The sequence below is a fragment of the Mangifera indica genome, chromosome 4, assembly GCF_011075055.1.
Source record: "Mangifera indica cultivar Alphonso chromosome 4, CATAS_Mindica_2.1, whole genome shotgun sequence".
NCBI lineage: Eukaryota > Viridiplantae > Streptophyta > Magnoliopsida > Sapindales > Anacardiaceae > Mangifera > Mangifera indica.
This window is the reverse complement of record NC_058140.1, coordinates 1,430,926-1,454,214: the sequence shown is the minus strand read 5'-3', so window position 1 is coordinate 1,454,214 and position 23,289 is coordinate 1,430,926. Positions and strand designations below refer to the sequence as shown.

Genomic DNA, 23,289 nt, shown 5'->3' with positions numbered 1-23,289 from the left:
CGAACTTAAACTAAGTATTATTTAGTTTGAGCCCAATTTGATGAAGTAAAAATGTGCTCAAAATTTAAGAATGAAAGTGAGGAGTCAAATTTGAATTCGTTTGAATAGGTGAATAATGTCATCAAACTATTATTGATAAGATAAATTATATTATCAATAAAATAAATAATATTATCAACGAGATAAATAATATCGATATATGAACAAATTAGTCGAATTCAAACCAAACTATTAAATGGGTAGGTATGCTAGTGGCTATGTTCATGGGATTTGTAGCCAAAATGGGGTTTGTCGAGCTCTAGCTGGCTTGCTTGCAGCTCAGGTTTATGTGTTTTTCCCATGTTATGTGATCTATGCAAAACTATAGTTATCAGTATCTTATAATATATGATACATATCTTATGATATGATATAATATAAATAAAAAATGATACATATCATAAGATGTATCGTAATTAATATGATATAGTAAAATATGTATCTTATGATACGATACATATTACCGATATGGATTAATACGCTTTTTAGAGAAAATAATGATATAGTAAGAGTATATGTGAAAAATTTTTAAATTTTCAAACGTGTTTGTGATATTTTGCAAAATAATGATATGTTAATTTTTTTTTTTTATTTTATTTGTTAAAACAATAAAATTATACGTACACATTTTTAATACACAATTTCGGTACATAAAAAATATGTTATCATATGATTAGATGATTTTGAATTAAAGATAAAATAGCACTTAATCACATGATAATACATCATCTGTGTATCTAAATTATGTGCTAAAAGTGTATACATATAAATTGCTCTTTTTAAAAGTTGTATCATATAATATGATACGATACTCGATAAATAATACATAAAATTAGTTTTTCGATACATGATTCAACTATCATATATAGAATAGATTGGATGGCTTAAGTTGAAAGAGCAAAAGAGCTTACACAATCTAACACAACAACAACAGCAACTAGGACTGCATTATTTTTGCCAGTTTCATCATCAAAACCAGAAGATTCTCTCATCATCAAAAAAGATAATCTAGGAGAAATATTGTGCATTAATGATAAGCTTGAGAAGTTAGCGCCACTAGAAACAGGCCAACTTCCGTCTGCTAAACACACTACTACTGTGCCTTGATCATAGAAAACTTCTCCCCATTTTTGCCTCTTCTTGAGGAGCTGATGTGAAAATTACTCATTAGCGGAGAGAGGGTTTTCTTCTCTCATTCTATGTTGCATTAATGAGCAGCAGCTTGTAGAACAGAATAAAATAATGTACTTTTAAAATTAACTCAATTAATTAACATCCATAGATGAGGAGGAGAGAGAGAAGAAACAAAGGGTTAAGCTGTCGGTTGGCTAGAGGCTTGTAGAAAAAAATATGTTGGTTTATTCCATTTATGGCTACGAGGTTTCGCTGCCTAAAGTGCAAAATTGGCAGATTAACTTTCCCCATGTGATTTATCTCTCAAAATTAAAGAGAGGGTTGGGTTGCATGGGGGCCCCTACTTCAAACTGGAGAAACAAAATAGTTTGACGACATAACTTCAACAATTCTCATCTCCCATGAATCGAAACAAATATGCAGTATTTTGGGTTATTGGGGAAAAATCAGAATTCTTCTGTTATCGAATCAGGATCAACTACGACAAAAATAAAGCATTGGGCTGAACCCTTTTTTAGTGTCAAGATAATAGCTATGAATCTTCATCAACTCCCAAAAAAAGATGGAAGAATGGAGCCTATTATGGAGCATACAATGCATTACAGATGTATGATTATTATGCGTCAACCGGGTTATTTTATTCCATCTCTTAGAAAGAAAATAATTTAAATCAAAATACTAAATAGCATGACAATACATCTATACAAAACTTCTATCTCAAGCACGCACATTATTATCTGTCAAATTTATATGACCCCATAAATCATCTGTACCTTTTCTTTATATTTGAAAAATAACGTTATGCTTATTAATTTATATATACAAAATCGATATTTTTTCATAAATTAGTAATAAAAACAAGTATAGTATTTTTCTTTTAAAAAAATAATTATTTTTTAAATCATCTTGATATCTACCAATAATTTAATCTGAATTGAACTGAATTCAAATATTCTCTATCTTGAGTTCAATTTGAATAAAAAATATTTGATTAAAATTTGATTTGAGTTTGTCAAACTAAAGCTAAGAAAGCTCAGTTTTAACTTAAATAAAAAACGATTCAATTCGAGTTTATGGTTCAAAGTTGTAGCTCATATTCGTGGCTCGAGTTGTTAACTCATGAGGAAACAACGCCGTTTTAATCTATAATAAATAAAACAATGTCGTTTTAAAATTCTTCAACATAAATCGACCCATGAGTTAAATTTGAATCGCATTGAGCCATCTACTTTACTCATAAGCCAAACCAAACCGAATTCAAGCAGAGAGAAATTGCTTAATTTCAAAAACAAACCAAATAAGATCAAATTAGTTTTCAAGACTAAGCGTACTTGATTCAACTCTAACCCTAAATGTCATTCCTCCCAAATTTGGAAAGAATGTTATACATTACCAATAATAGGATAATAAAATGTCTACTTTACCCCTTACTAAATTCTATCTTCCCATTTCACCCGTATGAAAATTGATTTAAAATTTGGTTATTTTTCTATTTAATTCTTTTTCAAACTTTTCGAAGATTTTCAACCTATGCAATCTTTTAAAATTTTGAAATTCTTCGTAATACCACGTAATTATTAACATACAAATTAATACGCTAACATCTTGAGCTTTATTTATCACCATGTAATCCTAAGGACCTACTTTTTTCAGTTCTATGATTCCATGAATAATCAAATTCGTGTTAAAATGATAGAGGTTTCCAATCATTGTGTGATATATAATATTTTCACATTAATTTTTCCAATTTTTTTGTTTTTCTTTTACAAATAACCCATGTACTTTTAATAGTAATATTATATATATAAATAATATATTATTATATAATTAAATAATTATCATTTATTTTATCTCAAATTCAAATTTACTCTACCATATATGCATGCTACCCATTCGTGTTCATAATTACACGAAATATTCTATTTTTAAATCATAGAACAATAGTCATTTCACAGCCTCGTGTAAAGTCATTTTAAAATCATTTCTAAAAGGCCAAAGCACTATTTCACCCCCAAATTTAAATGGTCCCCAAAGAAATCCCAATGAGTTTAAAAAATTCAAAATCTCAACTATCCATTAAAAATCATAACTGTGGTTAGGGGCAAAATAGTTATTTAATAAAAAAATTTTAAAAATCTAAAGTTTTGTTACATCTCCCCCCTTAGCTTGAAAATCTCACAATTCAACCCCCACCTAAAGTTTGAAAAATCAAAATTTTCCCCCTAGAGTTTACAAATCAAGGTCAAAATCGTCGGAAATGGCTGTCTCCGGTGGTATTGGCTCTCCCTCCCGACTCAACTTTTCTTGTCGATCACTTCCCAGCCACCGACGTAGGCGACTTCATTGGAGGAAATCAAAGTGATTGACAAGAAAAGTTGAGTCGAGAGGGAAAGCCAACACCATCGGAGACAACCATTTTCGACGATTCTAACCTTGATTTGCAAACCCTAAGGAAAAATTTTTGATTTTTAAACTGAAAAAGGTCAAAGAAATAAAACTTTAGTTTGGTTAAAAGATAGTTTTACTTTTAACCCTAACTAAAATTTTTAATAGATGGATGAGATTTTGAATTTTTCAAACCTCACCGACATGTTTTTGCAATAGCAGTTAAACTTGGGTGAGAAATAATCATTTGGCCTTTCTAAAATGTGAAAGCCTCGAGTACAAATGTTTCCAGCCTTTGTGGTAGATTTGAGACACTCTTTTAAATTTGGTATCAGCTTTGTCAAATTCATCAAAAAGAGTTTCCTTTGTTATGATAAAAACATTTTTCAAAACAATAAAATTATATATACATATTTTTAATACATAAAAAGAATATATAAATAATGTATCTTTATATGATTAGATACATATATGTACTCATTTCATATATTCAAAGTGTATATATATATATATATAGCATTGGTCTTTTCAAAAAGATTACTTTTTTCTTAAATACTTACCTACTACATCATAACGTCCCTTACGGGGTAAAATTTAAGAATTCCCATTTTGGAGACTAGAAAGGAGCTTCGTATCTCAAGCATATAATCTGCTCCTCCATCTCTAGCCTTTTCTAATGCCCATTTTAATCATCTTTATATGAACATACAAAACAGAAATAAGGAAAATATAACGAAGGTAACAGAATAGAAAGGAACCAATAGACAATCTACAGATGCTCTAAACTTTGTTGAAAATTTTAACAAACTCAAGGAAAAAATAATGGCAAGTAAATACAGTAGTCAAATGCCTCGTTATGTAATTAGTTACGTGCACGAATCATCAGTGTTAGTTGGCTCTACGAAGCTATGATGAAGCTACTCTACAAGTGTGTAAGATAGTATTTGGTGCAGTTCATTCATAGATTTTCAGCAAGGAATGATAAAATCTCAGTCATCAACTGCATAGAATATGTTATGATCATCAAATCACCATGACATCTGCGACTCATGAATGAAAACAAGTATAAAATTTTCAAAGGTGCACTAAGGATAAGATAATTGCAGCTTATGTAACAAACAGTCTTCACTAACAAAAGTCTAAAGAGATAAGCAAACCCCGTCTGAATATCCTAATTAAGAAGTCACAGGATTGAATTTCTGTTTTGGGTCACATCAAAGTTATAGAACAGAGTATTAATTTTAAATAAAAGCTTTCAACGACCTTATAAATTATAATGATGACTAGAAATAGATAATGCCCATCTAAGTCAGCGATGCTAGCTTCAAATGACCAATCAATTCATCAAGATACCAAATCTGATTTTTTCTGGATTAAAGGTAAGCATTTGGAATCAAAAGTTGTCCCCACTTTCATCTGTTTCACCAACCCAACAATCAATATATTTTTTCATCAGCAGATTCGACATGACAATATGTTTTACCATGAGCTTTGTTTCTAATATTGAATGACACCTTCAGTGACCTCATTTCTAACCGCCAGGAAAATAATGGACAGATTAAGAAAAGAAGAAAGAAACAAAAAAGTGCTAACACCTGGTGTGAAATGAATCAAAAATCATAATTTTGATTTTATAACTTTAATAAAAAGAAATTAGAACTCATACTTCTATCGAGTGATTGGCGTGGCTCTAGAAACTGCAGTACCATTTGTCAGCATACCAGAAGTGCAGCTAATGTTGCTGATTCTATCTTTTCGGAGAGAATGCGGATCTAATCCTGCTTTGTGTGCTGCAATAACACCTATAGCTTCCCAATAGTTTGAAACCTTGACCTGCATGAGAGATTCCATTTCACTCAATAACCAAATGGTTGCAGCTGCCATTGAAGCATACAGTTGCAAAGATGTTAGGCAATAATTTTTTTTTTTTTTTGGCTCTCATCTTTATTTTATTTATTCAATTTCTGAGAAAGTGAATTAATAATTGCCCACTCCAATATAAATTACTCTGCAGATTTTTCAGAAATCTACATAACATGGCACCAGTTTTTTGCCAAAATATTGTAAACAATAGTTCCTTTTTTTGAGAATGATAACATAGGTTTTTGGTCTTTTTTAAAAGAAAGAGATAATAGAGGGAATATACTTCAATGATTTAAGCCAATCCAGAGCAAAAGAAACTTGTAACAGCAGGTAAATAGCTTCTCACGATTGATTAAAGGATCCATAATCAAATTGTTGCAAAAAAGAAAAAAATTGAAAACAGAATTCACTTCTGCCTTAAGTTTGTTTTACACAGAGGAGTCAGAAAATAATTCCAATGGTGCCAAAAAAATGTTTTCTTTTATTTACTTTTTTCAATTAAATACTCCTTAAAAAACAAATGCATGGACAGCAGAGAAATTGTGATATAATTGCTGCTAATAATCAACACATACCACTTCAATCCCAAATTTATCTGGTGTATCGTTGAGAACTGTTTCATTTTCCTCTACAGCAATTATAAGAGGCTGGGAACCAAAATGTAAAACAAAGAAATCACACAATAAAAAAATCAATGTCTGTGATTACATGGAACTGATTGCCAAATATTAATTTGTTATTGAGCAGAAAAAAGCATGGTATGTTAATGTCTTTGAATGTGCACCTTTTTTCTTTTGCTGGTTGCAAAAGCAAGAGCACCATCTCCTCCACAAGCATCAATGGGAAGAACAACACTATCAACATCACTTGCCAATATGCAACTACTCCCCGAAGATTCAAAGCTCTTGGCCAAGTACTGTGGTGCGTTACTCAGCCCAGCTAGTACACATGGCAAAAATGTATACCCTATCTGTAAAAGAGTATTCAGACCTAAATACATATCATATAAGAGACAAGCCAAGCTAACATATGCATGCCCCTACGTAAACTCAGGTGGATGATTACATAGTTGGTAAATTTCATTCATGTTATTGTACTTTAGTAGATTATTTTCTTTTCTTTATTAGTATTAATATTATTTTTTTCTGAAAGTATCATAAATATTCTTTTCAACCATGTCCTGTTTTTCCAGCTTTAACTCTTTTTTTTTTTTTTTAGCCAGAAAAGAAAACACAAAAATATGCACATTTGTTAAATTACTAATATATGATTTGTATGCTTCTATGCTATTAAAAGATATTTTAATACGAACAGAAGACCCATAATTACTTGGAAAGTGTTGTCAAAAGATAAATAAGCCACCTGGGTGAATGACAAAACATGTTATACAGGTTAATGTGGCAGTATTATGAAGTTACGTGTCACATTTGTAATCATGCACCCTTTATAATCACATTATTGGTGAAAAAACTTCGCACTGAATAGATTCAACACATCAAACATGCACACATGCAGAAAGAGCAAGGAGAAAAGAGTTATTCACTCCTAAATCTCAGCGGCAGTAAGTTCAGTAACAAGTTTACAAACCTCCTCAGCAGCTGATTTAGGGCTAAGGAATTGAGTCAATGGAAGAGGAGATAAAGCAGGAGCATGTGCACAAGGAATCTGGAATTCCTTCACCACTAGATGGCTTATAACAGCCTCCACTCCGGCCAATACATCTATTCCCTGCAAAATATGAATATAATGTTGAATAATATAAACTTCATACAACCAAATAACACATCTGTCTGCAGCTGCTAGCACAGATACAAATTAGTGTTTTTAGTGTCAACAATATCGTTGAGATAGAAGCATAACAATTATACAGCTTAACACAGTCTTGGAAGTGTAAGAAATGGTTAAATCATTTCCCTTGAAAGCTTGAAACAGCTGGAAAAATCCTTCATCACTGAGACAAAGTTATGAAAGTAAATAAGAGTATAGCATAATTCCGGTAGAGATAATGGAATGTATATGGGAATTTTATGATTACTTCAGGTACAAGTGACCACCTTAATTAATATGACTAGCTGAAAAGGCAACATGAAAAGAAAAAGGAAAAAAATGGAAGATAAACTGCATCACCGTCTCTTTTGTTTCAATGACATTTGAATCCAAAAGTTCTATAAATAATCTTAAAATACCCCTCCATCTTCAATCTGTTACATTTCAACATAACTCACCATTCCTTGCCGATAATCATCAACATCGTCAACATCATCTTCTGGGAAGCGTCCCACAACTGCAATGGCATTCACTTGTGCTCGGTCAACTAAAGTCTGCACAGCTTGCAGTAATGAATTGGGGTTTCTGATCCTTCCTGTTGACTGCCCAGTTTTTGGATCAACCCATTTTTCTACCTGTAAAGTTGTTCAATTTCAAGAATCAGCGAATTCAATTTTTAATCTTCTCTCATTTTCCCTAATTTTTTCTATATTTTGCAGGTAAACTAAAATTCATGTCAACTCCCAACAGAGGTAAAAACACCACATTCCATCTGTAAAGAGTAAAATCTAAACAATCAACAAAAGCATCCATTTCAAAATTGGAGGCAAGAAGTAAATTAAGCACAATCAACACTTAAAATAAGTTCAAAGATATCCAACAACATATAAAGTGACACAACCTTCAATCAATCACTAATTGCTTGACTCCAACTTTGAACTTTAAAATCAGTCATATACAATAAAAACCAAGTAGCCAAATGGCCCAACCTCTTATTGCACTGGCATGCCATTTCTACTCCAAAATGTTAATTTAGTTAAATACAATGAGCACCTTCAATGGTGTATCGGTGATGATATATTCCACAATGGGCAATCCAAGGGAAGCCCGAGCCGCATCAGCCACTTGTAAATGGCGCAAACGGAGATCTGGCTCTATTCCAGCATCAAGAACCAATCCCACCTGCCTCAATAAAAAATTCATGACACAAGTATGCTGAGGAACAAGCAGAAATATGGCCCACAGTAGATGAGTAACACATACCTTGTTTTGGTGAATAGGCATTAGGGCCCATAATCCTTCAGCAAACCGGTCAAGAGCATAACCTTCAACATATAACACATTAGGCATGGGCCAGTAGAGCATTGCAGCATTAAGCACCTGTGCCATTCTACAGAGTGAAATATATACTGCATGCTCATAGGTTTGCTACAAGCAAAGCCATACCCTTAAATGTTGCCATTTGGTGATCAATCATCAAATAATTAGAACCATCAAATCAATCATCAAGTCTAACAGTCTAAAGTGATCCTAATACCAAATGGCAATACACCCAACCTAACGATAGGCCTAACAGCCAGTAATTAAACTTGAGGAAGGGCGTTGAAGACTAAAAAAAGTTTCACATTTAATAAAAACAATATAAGTGAGTGGTATATAAGTGTAGTAGATTGAATCTTAACACAAGCTAATTAATTTTGTGTAATACAGTTTTCAATCTTTATATTTATAGACTCAATATATTTCCGACATTGAAGTTGTCAATGTTTATTTTATTTTAACTAAAAACAAGAATGTTCTCGTATTTCATAAACTAATAATAGATACAAACTTGAGTACAAATGTTGATATATCATTATATAATTAAGTGATTTAAAATTAGAATAAAATAATATTCAGTGACATGATAACGTATCAAAGTTTGTACTTGTGTTTAGACACATTGCTACTGTGTCTAGTATTACTCAAATTGATTTACTCTAACTTCAGCTATTAGTTCTTACTGGTAGACACAATTTTATAATGCAAATATGTTGGCAAAATTTACACAAATAATACTTCATGCACAATCATTTCATAGTAATTTATCTATGACAGCATCCCATAAAAAAATAAAAAATCGCATAACACGTACAAGTTGTTAAGAAATGCTGAGAGATGTTTTATTAAATTTTCACAAAGTAAATTAACAGCACACACAGTGACTGAAGGCATAGCTTTAAAAATGATAGAGATAAATAGTGTACATACATTAGGATGTGTGATGAGGCAATCAACGACGGAGGACAAAGCGCGAGCGACAGGCAAAGCATCACCGGCGTAACCACCAATGGCGGCTCCTACCCCTGTCGGCACTATCATCACGCTCGTGTACTCCCGCTTACACTGAATCCTCAATTGTCAGAACAAACTAAAATATTATAACTAAATCAATTTTCAGTTCGAGGAGCTGAGAAATTGAACGAATGGCTGACCTTATTCGATTGGTGAGAAGCGAAACAGGAAATTTTGAATTTGGTCGACGGTGGTGATTTAGCGGAGACCGCATTCAAATTGAGAAGGGCTGAAAGTGGACGGCTGAGATGGAGCGCCATTTTTTGGCGCAATCAACTCTTTACTGAGGATTAAATAATTCCAGTTCCAATCTTCGAGTTCTTGAATTTTGTCGGCATTTTGACGCTTTTGCCATTAATGTGTCTATGGGCTGTGTGAACTCTTGCAATTGGGCTTTGCCTAGAGAGAGTCCCTTTAAGTCTTCTATTAAGTATGGTTAGATTTCGATTTCGACCAAGTTTGAATAACTCCTATATTTGAATTTCAAAATATTTCATTTAAGATGACCAAGTTTGAATAAATCCTAGATTTGAATTTCAAAATATTTTATTTAAGATTATCGAGTTAAGACTCAAAGTTGAATAAAACATAATTTAATATTAATGATACTCTTAAGTAAATCTCACATCCACAAAGCTCGAGAAAAATATTATGTCTGTCTATATTTTAAATTATAAACGTCAAAACATATTTTAGATTATAAAACTCAGAATTAAAATCATAATAGACTGTATATTTAAAATAAACAGTATCTAAATAATAAACCAAACTATTGAACTAAAAATATTATAATATCGATTTAAACTTAAATGTTCATAATGACTTAAACTCAATTTATTTTATAAAAACAAACACAATCATCAACTCAAACCCGATTTGATGGATCTAAGTTTGAATTTAGAACATTTAGAGTTGGACTTAAGGTAGAAATTTACTTAAATTATTGAAAATGGAAGGTTAAAATAGTAATAAAACAACAACCTATTATTCTGTCTGCAAATGTTTCAAATTACAACTATTACCATATTAAATTACAACATTACCCTAATTATTTGATGAACTTGAGGGGCCTCATCATTACATTGTCTTCATGATCCAATATCTGCACATCCAATGGTCAGAATAAAATCAGAAAAATTCACTTTAAAAATATATAGAAAATAAAAAATCTCTAAATTTTTGTGGATTAATTGGTATTCCAAAAAAGCACAGAGATTAGAGAGTGCTTACGTGGCAATGATACACGTAGCCTGGCTCTGCAGTTGCATCGAATGGATACGATGCATTTGAATGTATGTAAGAAAATCTTACTAGTATTTTTGTCACGTATCCGGGTGTAATTTTATACACATTCTTCCACCCCATTTCATGTGTTGGCACCTTTATCTTTTTGCCACGTGCGTGCTTGCTTATGTTGCACTTGATCGCATCATTCCATTTTGTCATGCACGTCTTGAACTTCTCCAAGTTAACAAGCTCTGTTTGATCCAACACCACAAACAACCCCAAATGAATGTGCAATGGGTGATTATCCTCCGTTAGATTAATCACATTCCAAATCTCATTGGTCCCAGCTTTAGGTGTCTCTGTTGCTGGTTGTTCATATGATCTTCCGTTGATGTAAAGATGAGTAGGCTCATCAATGTCACTCGTATACTCGTACATAGCAATATACCGTGTTTGTGCTATATTGGATAAATCAGGTGGTGGATATTTGACCAATGTATCAGGCACCTGTGATGTGTCAACCTGGTGTTCTTTCTTTATGATAAATTTCATTACCTTACCATTATTATCATTAACCGGGTCTCCCGATGGGTAAGGAAACGGGGCATCATTTGCCAAAATGGCAATATCAGAGTTTGACTCTGAAAAGTCAACCACCACATCAGCAATTTCAGATGGGGCCACTAGGGTCTCATTGGTCATGACAGGTTTTCCCAGATACACTGAATCAGATGCCACGTGGATGAATCCTAAACCATTAGTGAAGAAGAATCTAAAGAATCTAGCATTGCTGGCATTGATTATACGGAATCTGTATTTACGACGTCGCACTTCCATACGTGGCCAAGCCTTCCCATTCACTACGATAACATCACCGAAATATTCAGGTTGCCACTGTGGATGTATAGAGGGATTATTTCCAGTGGAATTCATGTAGATTTTACCATCCTTACGAAAGCTACGATCAAAAACAATCAGCGATCTGTCAAATTCCTCACCGCAAGGCAGTCCAAGTGGGGCCTCCACTTGACGATCACGGATAATGTAGGCACCAAGCAATCCAGCCAATAAGTTAACACGTGTCAACCCCATGGCATGATCATGATACCATAAATTCCCCGGCTGTTGCAAGTTACGATAATGATAAGTTGTCTTAACCCAGGTGGGACCCTTTTCTTCAAATCCAGCGGTAAACCATGCGTTTGCATTGCCATCACTTGCGGGTTCATCGATAGCACCATGGAGGTGCACCACAGTAGGAACGCCCTTCTTGGTGGAGGGAATGGCTGTGGGGATAGTGGGGTCCCAAGGAAGAATGTGTTTTGAAGGGAGATGATTGTGCCACGTCACGTAGGTGTCAATTCCATGAAGGGCTTCGATCGTTGGACCAGGGATACTTGCTGTCAGCTTCGATGTACCGTAGGCGAAGACAGGAGTTGGAGGAAGATCTCTGTGGAATTTCTGCACAAATAATAAAAATTAATAAAAAAAAGTCAAATAATGGAATATTTGAAAGGACCCACTTAAAAGATATTACAACTTTACAGAAAAATTTTGTCCACACATTGGGAAGGTTCGCTCACACTCCATAAGCCAATTAACATCTAGAGAAGGCTTAAACAAAGTCTTGGACCAACATGTAAGACACTTAATTTACGGGGGTCAAAGAAACATTTATCGGTTACTTTTGTGTATTCTTATGATGTCAACATGAATAATATCTCAACTAATAGGTGAATTGGAAAAAATGGAAAAGAGAAAAAAATTTTAACTTTGAATAAAATCTCAACTAATATTCTTTTGATGTCAACATGAATAATATCTTACCTAATCTACACGTGCAATGTAAATTATTAGTCACTTTTGATTCTGCTAGCAAAGTTGGATATGAATTAACCCAACTTTTGATTTTGCTCAAATTTGATTTAAATAAAAAATTATTTGATTTGAATTTAATTTGAGTTACTCAAACCAAACCTAAAAATAGTTTGAGTTTGATTATATCCCTAAGTTTGAAGCTTAATTTGAGTTTATAGTTCAAACATGTAGTTTGAATTTATGACTTAAATTTATGGTTTATTGATAAAACGACAACATTTTACCAAAAAATAAGTAAAACGATATTATTTTGACAATTATTTGATATAACTTGAATTGAGTTACGTGATAAGTTTGAATAAAATCAAATCATCTACCTAACTTATGAGTTAGATTGAACCACTCTCCCTCTAACTCGAATTCAGTTTGATTTCAAAAATAAACCAAATCAAATTGAGTCGAACGAATTTTTGAGACTAAGTCTATGCGTTTTGAATCCATCCTTATCTATTAGACGACTAATTATTAGTGTCTCTTTCTTAATAATTAAATAGTAATATTACATGGGTATAATGGAACAAACAAACTAATATATCATCGTATGATTGGATGATATCAATCACATGATAACACTTCATTTTGTTTGTACTCATCAATACCCAATTGTTTGTTAAAACTAACAATTTATAAAACAACCCATTAACATGCCTAATATAACACATTTAAAAACATGAGTTCAGATTGGGTATTTTTTACACAAAGGTCGAAGGATTTATTCCCTTTTCCTAAGTTTCAACTCTTTATTTTTCAAAAATCCAAATACTTATTTTTTTTTTTGTTAAAATTCATAGTTAAAGTTAGGAATAAAAATGTTATTTAGCTAAAAATATTAAAAAATTGAAAATTCATCACATTTCTTTCAGGTTTAAAAACTAACTATTTTCCCCCACTTAAAGTTCGAAAAGTGACCATTTTTTCTCTCGGGTTTTCTTTCCATTCCTTAATGATCACCTCAGTTCCAGCCAACAACCAGCCTTTACTTTTATCTTCCTCTCCCACCAATATTCAAGCGACGACATGCATTTTTGTCAAACGAAGACGATTCGTCTTTGTCCGACAAACTGTTGTCTTCATCTCTTCAGACAGACGAAAACTATTCGTCTTCATCTGCCCTAGATCGACGTCAAAAGACATCGACAAATGCTTTATCAGGTCAACTCCAGTAATGTATAAATGAAAAACATGTAAAAAAAAAAAAATGTTGTTTTGTGTCAAAATGAGGCAAATGGATTGTGGTATAACCAATGTTCTAAAAATTAGAATGATAATCGAATCAACTACCTTAGTGGTTTATAGTTTAATCAGTTCAATTTTTGATTTGGCTATATCTACCTATTGTCTCCTATCAAAGTCAATTATTAATGAATTGGATTAAAAAGCAGTTTCTAATTGCTAATTGAATCAGGTGAATCAACCAATCTGATCTAGTTCTAAAAACACTAGTTATAACATGACCCGTTTTGTTTTTAAAACAGCTCAAACGAATTGTGTTTGGATTAGGTGTTTGCATTGAAGTTATCATCTATAATTAATTGGACAAATTATGAGTCAATTTTCCATTTATTTACTACCAATAAATATAAAACATTATTTGTATTCAACTTCGGGGCCAAAGATGAATAATAAAATTATATATATCTATTTTTAGTATATAAATATATATATTTAAAATGTTTTAATATAATTAAATAATTTTAAATTAAAATTAAAATAATATTTTATTATTATATGCTCAAAATACGGATTTATGTTATTACTTAAGGACAAATATCCACAAAAATAAAATAAAAAATGATGGAGAAAACTGCTAGGCCATGTTCAAACTAGTGGCCTCGGAAAGTATCTAAACCAGCAAAGCAAATATAAAGAGACAAAAACATAAAAAAGGAAAAAAAAAAAAAACCAAGAAGAAACTTAAGAAAGAAATAGTTACCCATTTTTTCTTGAACATGCCGATATTCAGAAGCTTTGGCTTGGGGACGCCATTGACAAGATCAAAAGCTTGGATTTTAGGTAGAATCAGAAGCTCATCAACGAACATCTCCAACTGGGATGGAGATATGGGCTCATTTTGCTTCCACGTTGAGGCGATTGCTCTTGAAGAAGAGGAAGAAGCTATGAACGTCAGATAAAGCAGAAAGAATCTCAGCTGAGAAGCCATTTATTGGCCGCATGCAGCAGGAAGATGAAGAGAGGCGACAGAGAAAGAGAAGAGAGAAGAGAGAGAAGGGGTTGGATAGAGGGGTGTGTCCCTGTGCTTTATATGGATTTTTATTATTTATTTACTATTATTTATAACAGAGTAAATGACATTTCCTACCCAGGTTTGACCTAAAGATTTGTTTGCCCCAAGACAATATAAATAACATTTTCAACAGTAAATCAAACTATATTTAAAAAAATAATGGTGCAAGGCAAAATAGTAATTTGTCATTTATAAATTTGGAAAAAGTAAAAATAACTCTTTCCGATCATACCCAAACATTTTTGAACACGCAATGTAACATTAAATATTAGGAACTTACAAATAAGTCCTTAAAATATTTTGGAACAATAAGGTTATTACAGCTTCTTCACCATTTCCAAGATCTCACCATTGTCCGTCGTTGACTTTAGGCTATCACTTGTTCAGTCAACTTTAAGTTGTAGTCAACAATAACCAAATTGATCGATTGAAAGATGTTGTCAATGATATTGTTTAATTGATAAATCAATCAATTCATCATTAAATCGATCGATGATCGATTCATTAATTAAACTAAAATAGATTAAACAATCAAAAAGAACGAAGATGAATGAAGGAATATGAAAGAAGAGGAAGAAGATGAAATCAACAATGGTTTGAAATCCGGTGTAAAGGACAAAAAGAAAGAAAAATAAATGATTTATCATGTAATTTTGATATTTAAATGGTTTATTTTATTTTTATTAATTTTAAATTATATGATAATTTTGAACCATAAACTAGTCACTTCCTAATATTATGTCAAGTTTTTATTCATTAATAAAGTTTTTTTAATGTCTTTTAATATTGAGAGGTGGAAACCCTGTTAAGCCAAACCTTGGGTGGGGACATGTAATTTACTCTTTACAACATATAAGGCGCTAGTCTATTTTCCCATGGTGGGTTTGGATGCTTCCTAAAAGAAAGATAGTGAAACGAGAGTTCAATTACATCAGTACTTAATATGCAGAAATCCTTTTGTGGATGTCATTAAATCTTGTATAAATTTTCTTCGAAAGATAAAATTTTCAGGGAAAAGTCTCGTCCTAACAAAAAAAAAAAAAAAACGATTGAGAACATAGGAAGAATCACGAGCATCATTGGATTGGATGATACGAACTTTCAAGAATTATATTGTAAACCCTAATTGTTGAGATTGAAAAGGGTAATTCCACATAGATCCCTTCATGGGTAGATTTAAATCAAATCAAACCTAAACAAAGATTAATATGAATTCTTAATGTCTAATTTAAGTTCGAGTTTATTTAAATTAGTGTATAATTTTATCAAAAAATTATCAACGAAATAATAATATTACTGATAAATAAGTTGAGTTTGGTTCAAGCTATCAAGCTAAAATTCTTGCTCAAATTCAATGTGTTCAAATTGAGCATAGATTCGAATTTGAATTAAAGATAAAATAACATTCAATCACATAATGATATATCAGTTTGTTTATATTTATTAGTAGGGATGACAATGGGGAGAGACCGAACTAAATACCCTATTCCTCATCTATGTCCTCAAAGGAAATATCAATCATTGTCTCTGTTACAAAAATGACAAGGATTCCCCTTTCCCATCCCTTATTTACGAGAAAAAATTCTCTCCTTGTGTTCCTTAAATACAACATAAATATTTTAAACAAAAAATTGAACTAAAATTAAAATCAGTTTACTATTTTAAATGTCACAAATAACATATGTTAATCATTTTATATGTACAATAAAATATAAATAAATATAGAAAACATAAATAATCTAAAACTATAAGAATATGTTAGTATTTTAAGTGAATATATTAATATAAAATGACGAAAACAAGGATAGGCCGACACAAGAAAGGGACACACATATTTTCATCTCCTTCCCTATTATATTGGGGAATCCTCTCTCTGTTAGGATCAGAGAAAGTCAAAAACCCTAAATTCAGATCAAAATTATCATTTCTGTATGTTAATATCCGTCATTTATACATATAATATTATAGATAATCTACCAGTATAAAAAAATAGTACTTTAGTTAATGTAAGATGTTCACATTGGATGGATTTCTTTTGATAAATATAATGTTTACCTACCAACAAGCCTAACAAGCTTATGCTTAAACCTAATTAATTAACATTTAATTAGAGCAAGATTGTAATTAAAAATTTTACCTGTATCGGAGTGCAGGCTTCGTTATCTTTGTTGCCGACATTACAGGTTGGCTCACAAAGAGAGAACATAAAAATATGAAAAAGCAACCATAAAAATTAAGCAAAGGGATGGCCTCATCTGTCTTTAAAGAATCGTCGAATCTGCAATGTTCATCAATTTATAAAACACTATCGAATATTTATATTAGCAATAAAACTATGTGTACCCATTTTGGGTACATAAATATGTACACATTTATATGTGTCATCATGTGATTGGATGATTTTGAATTAAGAATAAAACAATAACCAATCATATGATGACACATATGAGTGTGTATACATTTGTGTATCCAAAATGGGTACACATAGTATTGCTCTTATATTAGTGGGTTTCCCTATGCTTTTACTTCAAGGTTGGATTCGTTCCAAATCAAGTTCAAATAATGATATGTTCGAAATCAGTTTTAATTTAAAAAGGCTAATTCGAGATTGACTTGAGATTAACAAGTTAAAATTTTTTTAGCTCGAGTTGAGCACAATTCATAAAATTAAGGCTCAACTTAACTCAAAAGTAACTTAATTAACTCAGTCTTGAAAGATGACTCAACTCGCTCTAACTTGAATTTGTTAATTTTGAATTCAAATTGTAATATTTGATCAATTTTTTAAACCAAGTCAAGGAGTTTGACTCAATTTAGTAATTCGAATTTATAGTTTTGTTCAACTCAAATTTATAGCTTGAATTTGTGGTTTAAATTCATTGTTTAAATTATGTTCGAATTCATGACTTTAATAAGTGATTTTGTCTATTATTCGGATAAAACAATGTTATTTTGTTAATAAACCATCGATCCAAGTTATGAATTCAAATCTATGATTTGAGTTATAAATTTAAATTGAACTCGAGTCAAACTTGAGTCACTTTTTATTTTGGACAATAAACTTAAACTGAACAATTTTTTGTTATAATCAAACTCGAGTTAGAGCATATTTGAGCTCAGTCCATTGCATATCCACCGCTAAATGTAACTCTGAATTTGAGTTAAATCAAACTTGAACTCAGCTGAACCCCACTGTAAGAAAAATATTGTTCATTGTTTAATCACTCTCTCCCTCAGGCAATTGGACTGCACCTTCTCCCCCTTCTCTAGACCTCCCTCTTCTCTAAAATCTTCAAAGACGACACTGGAGGGTAGCTAGTGGAGGATCCAAAAGAGATTGCGTCGAGAGAGAGACCGTAGGCAACAAAGAAAGAGAGGTCACAACTGAATTCTGGTTACCGGAGAAATATGGGTTGAAAATGAAACCCAAGGGAGGGGGAATGTGATTTTTTAAAACTTAATCCTTAGAAAAATTATTAATTTTTCAAACTAACGAGAAAAAATGATATAAAATATTAAATTTTTTAATATTAATGATTAAATAATAATTTTACCTAAAAATTAATAGATTTTATTAATTTTAACAACTCACTAATGAAAGTTTAACATTTCAATACTTAACGGATAAACCTTGGGTGGGAATAAGTCTCTTGGCCAAAATAATAATACTAATAAGAAGAAGAAGACTATTGCTTGCAAGTGAAAGTGATGACAGGGATGCGAATATTTAGATCTTGCTTAGAAAAGTAATGGAAGATAATGCATTAATGTGCCACAAACTAGGCCATACATGGTTGCCAAAATCCGCAAAATTCTTGGCCAGTCTATTCAACAAGCAAGGCAACATTAATTGAATAACTTGGTCTCCTCCAAAACTGTCTCTGTTCATCACCATATAACATTTCATTATATTAACTCTTTATCTTATTTTATTCCCACTAGAATACCCGATAACATAATAATGAATATAAGTTTTTAAACAATAAATCAAATCAAGAAATAAAAAAATTATTTTGATAATATATTTTTTATTACTTTACTTAATTTAGTTGATAAGTAATAATATTTTATTATTAATGATAATGTAGTAAATAATATAAAAAGTAATTTAATTACTAATTTTATTTTAAGTATTAAAATATTGTCAACTGAATATTGATTTTGTTATATTTTCATCTTTATTTATTAATTTTTTAGAATAAAAATAATATAATTTTTAATTAATATTATAAAAAATATAAAAAATATTTCTAAAAAATTATATTTAAAAATATTTAAATAAAATAATATCTTGATAAACTTTTATTATATATAATAATTATTTATAATATTTTATTTTTGATAATAATATATTACCCAAATTAAACCCTTTCTTTACCGACATCCTTGTACCACCTATCATCAATTCTACACGTTTCACATTAATAATAAAACCAATAAACACATAAAAAAAAAAATCCACACACCGGGACCATGTTTATTGACCAAAAGTGCTTCCGGATTGGACTTTCCAAAAGGCCAAATAACTACGTCCACCCAAAGTATACAGTTTTGTCAAGTTTTCTCCTATTAATTTTGAAAATCTCATTTATCTAATTATGACAAATTAAAAATTAACAGTTTCAAGGATAAAATTATTATTTTATCTATATTATTAAAAATAAACTTAAATTTGATTTTATTTTCTCCCTTAAACTCTAAAAACTAATAATTTCCCTCAACCCAAGTTTTAAAAAATAGCATTTTCCCCATTAGGGTTTCCAATTTTTTAGAGTTAATTTTTCGACGTCGTTTCTTCCTCTCCGATGACCTCCAAGCGACATTTCTTCCTCTCCAACACAGTCTCCTTCGGCCTACTGTCCTGAACATGATTGATGATGAAGACGAGGTCGGGTGGGAGAGGAAGAGGCATCCTTTGGAGATCATTAGAGAGGAAGAAAACGACACCGAAAATTTGAATCTAAAAATTGAAAATCTTAGAGGGGAAATGTTATTTTTTAAAATTTAGATCAGAAAAAATTATTTATTTTCAGAGTTTTAAAAAATATATATATAATTAATAGACTTAATTAATTTTAATAATTTATAAATTAGTAAATAAAATTTTTAAAATTAACTAGAAAAAACTTATAAAAAGGGTATACTATAGATGGGAAAGAGCCCTTTGGCTTTTTCAAAAAGGCACTGTTGTTTTTGTTCCATGTGTTTCCTTGTAATTCATCTATAGTTCTGCCTAGGGAATTTTAATATTAATTCACAACCACACCTTTATCGATGGGTGGGGTCAAATCCCAGTCCAATCTGTGGAGATTTTTTCCACACAACTACAATCGGATCAGAACCAAATAGGTTCGGATTTAAAAACTAATTTAATTTAATTTAATTTAATTTAAATTTATTTAATTTAAATACTAATTTAATTTAATTTAATCCTATTAAGATCATAATATTTTTCAAATATATAATAAGTAAATATAATAATTTTTTAAACTATTAGAAAATATTATTTACTCTTAATAAGTTTTAAAAAATTATTTCTATATCCGTACGATATTGTTACAGTTTAATCAAATTAAGGTATTATTGTGATATTTTAAAATAAAATAATATTTTATTATATTATTATTATAATATTTAAATAAAATAACTTAAATATTTTTAAATTATAAAAACCAACTATAACCTTTGACACGTGCGAGACTCTATTATTCCGTCAAACATTAAGTGAGAATAGCCATTTGGACTAAAATAATAATGATAATAATAATAATTTTATAGTGGTGGCATTTTTATCTTTTGTTATTGGCCTCGTACTTGAATGCCAAAGGGTTCAATTGTAATATATAGGTCAAAAGAAGTATTCCCACTCAAGGTTTAGTTTATTTTATTCCTACCTATAAAATTTCAAAAACTTATATATCCACCCATAGATTATTAAAATTAATAAAATTTGTTAATTCTAGAGGTAAAATTATTATTTAACTAGTGATACTAAAAAAATAAAATATTTTCTTATTTCTTTCTAAACTCTGAAAACTAACAATTTCTCGTATAATTAAATTTAAAAAGTTCATTCCCCACTAGGTTTTCAATTTTTCAAGGATAATTTTCTAATAAATGACCAGCTTCTTTGACGTTCTCTATCCCTCCCGACGATGTCTCTCTCTCTTCAACAACTTGAAAGTCGCTCTCTCCTGGGACAATTCATTTTTGTCGAGACGAAGACTCGTTTTCTCCAACAAAGACAAGTTTGGAATAAGGGAAAGAGAGGGTCGGAGGATGTCGATTGCCAAAAAGGTAGAGCTTTTGTCGGAAAATTGAAACCTTAGGGGGAAATGTAATTTTTTAAAACTTAATCTTGGAGAGAATTGTTAGTTTTTCAAACCAAGGAGGGAAAATAATATAAATTTTTATATTTTTTAATATTACTAATTAAATGACAATTTGACATTTAAAACTAATAAATTTTGTTAATTTTTATAATATATATATATATATATATATATATATATATATATATATATATATATATATATATATATATATATATATATATATATATATATATAAGTATTTGAATAGACTAAACCTCGAGTGGAATAAGTCTTTTGACCTAATATATATAATTTTCTAGTTTTGTCTGAAGATGATAAATATGCAACTTTATATTTAAGATGTAATGTCTTGTCTGAATACATATAACTCAATGAACAATATTATATGTATTTATTTTAAATATACAAATTAGTATATATTTATATGTGTCATCATATGGTTAGATGTTACTTTATTTTTATTTTAAAATCATTCAATCATATGGTAACACATATAAGTATGTACATATTTATGTATTCAAAATATGTATATATAGTTTTATTGTAACTGAATTTAGTGAGTTGTTTAAGAAGAATAGGTTGAATAAAACTACGTATACAAACAATATACATAACTTTATGCATAAATAATAATATATTATTATATAATTGAATGTTGTTTTATTTATAATTTAAAATAACATAATTATATGATGATATGTTATTATTTATATATAAAATTATATATATTATTTATGCATATAATACTACTCAAATAGGTTTCCCCGCTTTGAAGTAAGGGGCCTTATGCAACTATTGAAAGTTTATGGAGATATGTGAAGTTTATGATATTAGAAAATTTAAAATTTAAAGTGAGTGACATTATAATGATTATTGAATATTTATTTTCAAACTTTTTAAGTGCACATCGTTATCTAATAATTAATTTTGAATTTTGATTATATCATATTAGAATCAAAATAGCAAGGTTGAGAATCCTTGATTTTTTTCTATGATATAATGTCAAATTATCATTCAACCTAGAAGCACAGTTTTAAAACTTGTCCGATCCTTAGGATTCGATGCTCACTCCAGTCTATGAAGTTCAAAAATTGTTTAAGTCATTAAATTATTTTGAACTGCGTCTAGTAACTTTTTCACTCCTAACCATTTCAAATAGTCTTATCAAATATCTGGATTTTTGTTATAGAAATCAAAAGTATATTGTTTGATCTCTTGTTCAATGTATCCTTTAATCGAATTCACTTGCTTTATATCATTAAGGGTTAGTGATATAGGATAATTACCTATTCTTGTGATAGTATTTGAATAGTCAAAATTTTTAGCCAATTTTTTGTGTTTACCTATTTAATAGAATAGTAAGAATACGTTTCAGAACTATAATCCTCTATAGATCAGAGCTTACTTTAGAGAGAGATTTTTCCACTCTAGTTAGCTCTTGACTCACTAAAAATACACGATAAATTGTGTAATTTAGTTTACTGTCTAAATTTTATACCTTGAGATTAAGATCTTCAAGCTTATCTATAACAGTATTCAATAAACCAATAACAAACTTATTTTAAATTCTAAGATCTAAATGAAAACATGATTTATTTAAACATCAGTTTCTATTTAGCTCATTATTCATAATACTATTATCAAAGTTCTAACGTCCACCAAAGTACGTCCCAAACAATTAATAATAGTATTATTACTACTCCGGACTTTTATTTATTTTTGCAATTACTTCCAACGGTTGCATGTCTTGACATGCATCCCCATACCATATGTTAGTTTGGTTATATATCGTGTGTATATATGTCCATAGTTCTTATCGAGTGGTCCAACTACTAGATTGAGAAAACCCTGAATTGAACTTGTGACTAGGTCATAGTCCGATCCACCTAGAAGTTTAAGTTGTAATTATAGATTTGAGATTGGTATTCAATCTAACAAATGATTATTCAAATATTTTTGGTTCTGCATTTACAGTTTTAGTGCTCTAGGTCTAAGATAGAAAATATATATATATATATATATATATATATATATATATATATATAATTTTTGTGGATTTCCAAAGTGTAAAGTTTGTGGATT

At 30.3% G+C, this 23,289-nt stretch overlaps 2 protein-coding genes across 7 annotated transcripts; both read right to left on the bottom strand.

The window, feature by feature from the left end:
* Positions 1 to 4,277: 4,277 nt before the first annotated feature.
* LOC123213018 (uncharacterized lipoprotein syc1174_c-like) lies at positions 4,278 to 9,852 on the bottom strand. 6 transcript variants are annotated; one of them, XM_044632331.1, is made up of 10 exons: positions 9,663 to 9,849; positions 9,439 to 9,573; positions 8,452 to 8,616; positions 8,242 to 8,370; positions 7,647 to 7,823; positions 7,009 to 7,149; positions 6,206 to 6,391; positions 5,997 to 6,068; positions 5,225 to 5,391; positions 4,278 to 4,558 (listed from the first exon to the last, which is right to left on the bottom strand). In XM_044632331.1, exons 1-9 carry the CDS (start codon positions 9,780 to 9,782, stop codon positions 5,227 to 5,229), a joined length of 1,290 nt encoding a protein of 429 aa, XP_044488266.1. In that variant the 5' UTR covers positions 9,783 to 9,849; the 3' UTR covers positions 4,278 to 4,558; positions 5,225 to 5,226. The 6 variants fall into 6 exon arrangements, with proteins under 6 accessions (XP_044488266.1, XP_044488267.1, XP_044488265.1 ...); XM_044632332.1 differs by lacking the exon at positions 4,278 to 4,558 and adding an exon at positions 4,903 to 5,089 and having other exon boundaries at positions 9,663 to 9,850; XM_044632330.1 differs by lacking the exon at positions 4,278 to 4,558 and having other exon boundaries at positions 4,903 to 5,391; positions 9,663 to 9,850.
* A 588-nt stretch (positions 9,853 to 10,440) lies between these two features.
* LOC123212738 (multicopper oxidase LPR1-like) lies at positions 10,441 to 14,878 on the bottom strand. Its single transcript, XM_044631910.1, has 3 exons — positions 14,561 to 14,878; positions 10,753 to 12,210; positions 10,441 to 10,624 (listed from the first exon to the last, which is right to left on the bottom strand). Exons 1-3 carry the CDS (start codon positions 14,786 to 14,788, stop codon positions 10,571 to 10,573), a joined length of 1,740 nt encoding a protein of 579 aa, XP_044487845.1. The 5' UTR covers positions 14,789 to 14,878; the 3' UTR covers positions 10,441 to 10,570.
* Between the last annotated feature and the right edge of the window lie 8,411 nt (positions 14,879 to 23,289).

Excerpts from the sequence above, each read along its gene's own strand:
- LOC123212738 (XM_044631910.1), bottom strand. The coding sequence starts at position 14,788 with ATGGCTTCTCAGCTGAGATTCTTTCTGCTTTATCTGACGTTCATAGCT. Across the intron at positions 12,211-14,560 it reads GCATGTTCAAGAAAAAATGG|AAATTCCACAGAGATCTTCC; the intron begins GTAACTATTTCT and ends TTATTTGTGCAG. Across the intron at positions 10,625-10,752 it reads GCTACGTGTATCATTGCCAC|ATATTGGATCATGAAGACAA; the intron begins GTAAGCACTCTC and ends TTGGATGTGCAG.
- LOC123213018 (XM_044632330.1), bottom strand. The coding sequence starts at position 9,782 with ATGGCGCTCCATCTCAGCCGTCCACTTTCAGCCCTTCTCAATTTGAAT. Across the intron at positions 9,574-9,662 it reads CTTCTCACCAATCGAATAAG|TGTAAGCGGGAGTACACGAG; the intron begins GTCAGCCATTCG and ends TTGAGGATTCAG. Across the intron at positions 6,069-6,205 it reads CAACCAGCAAAAGAAAAAAG|CCTCTTATAATTGCTGTAGA; the intron begins GTGCACATTCAA and ends TTTGGTTCCCAG.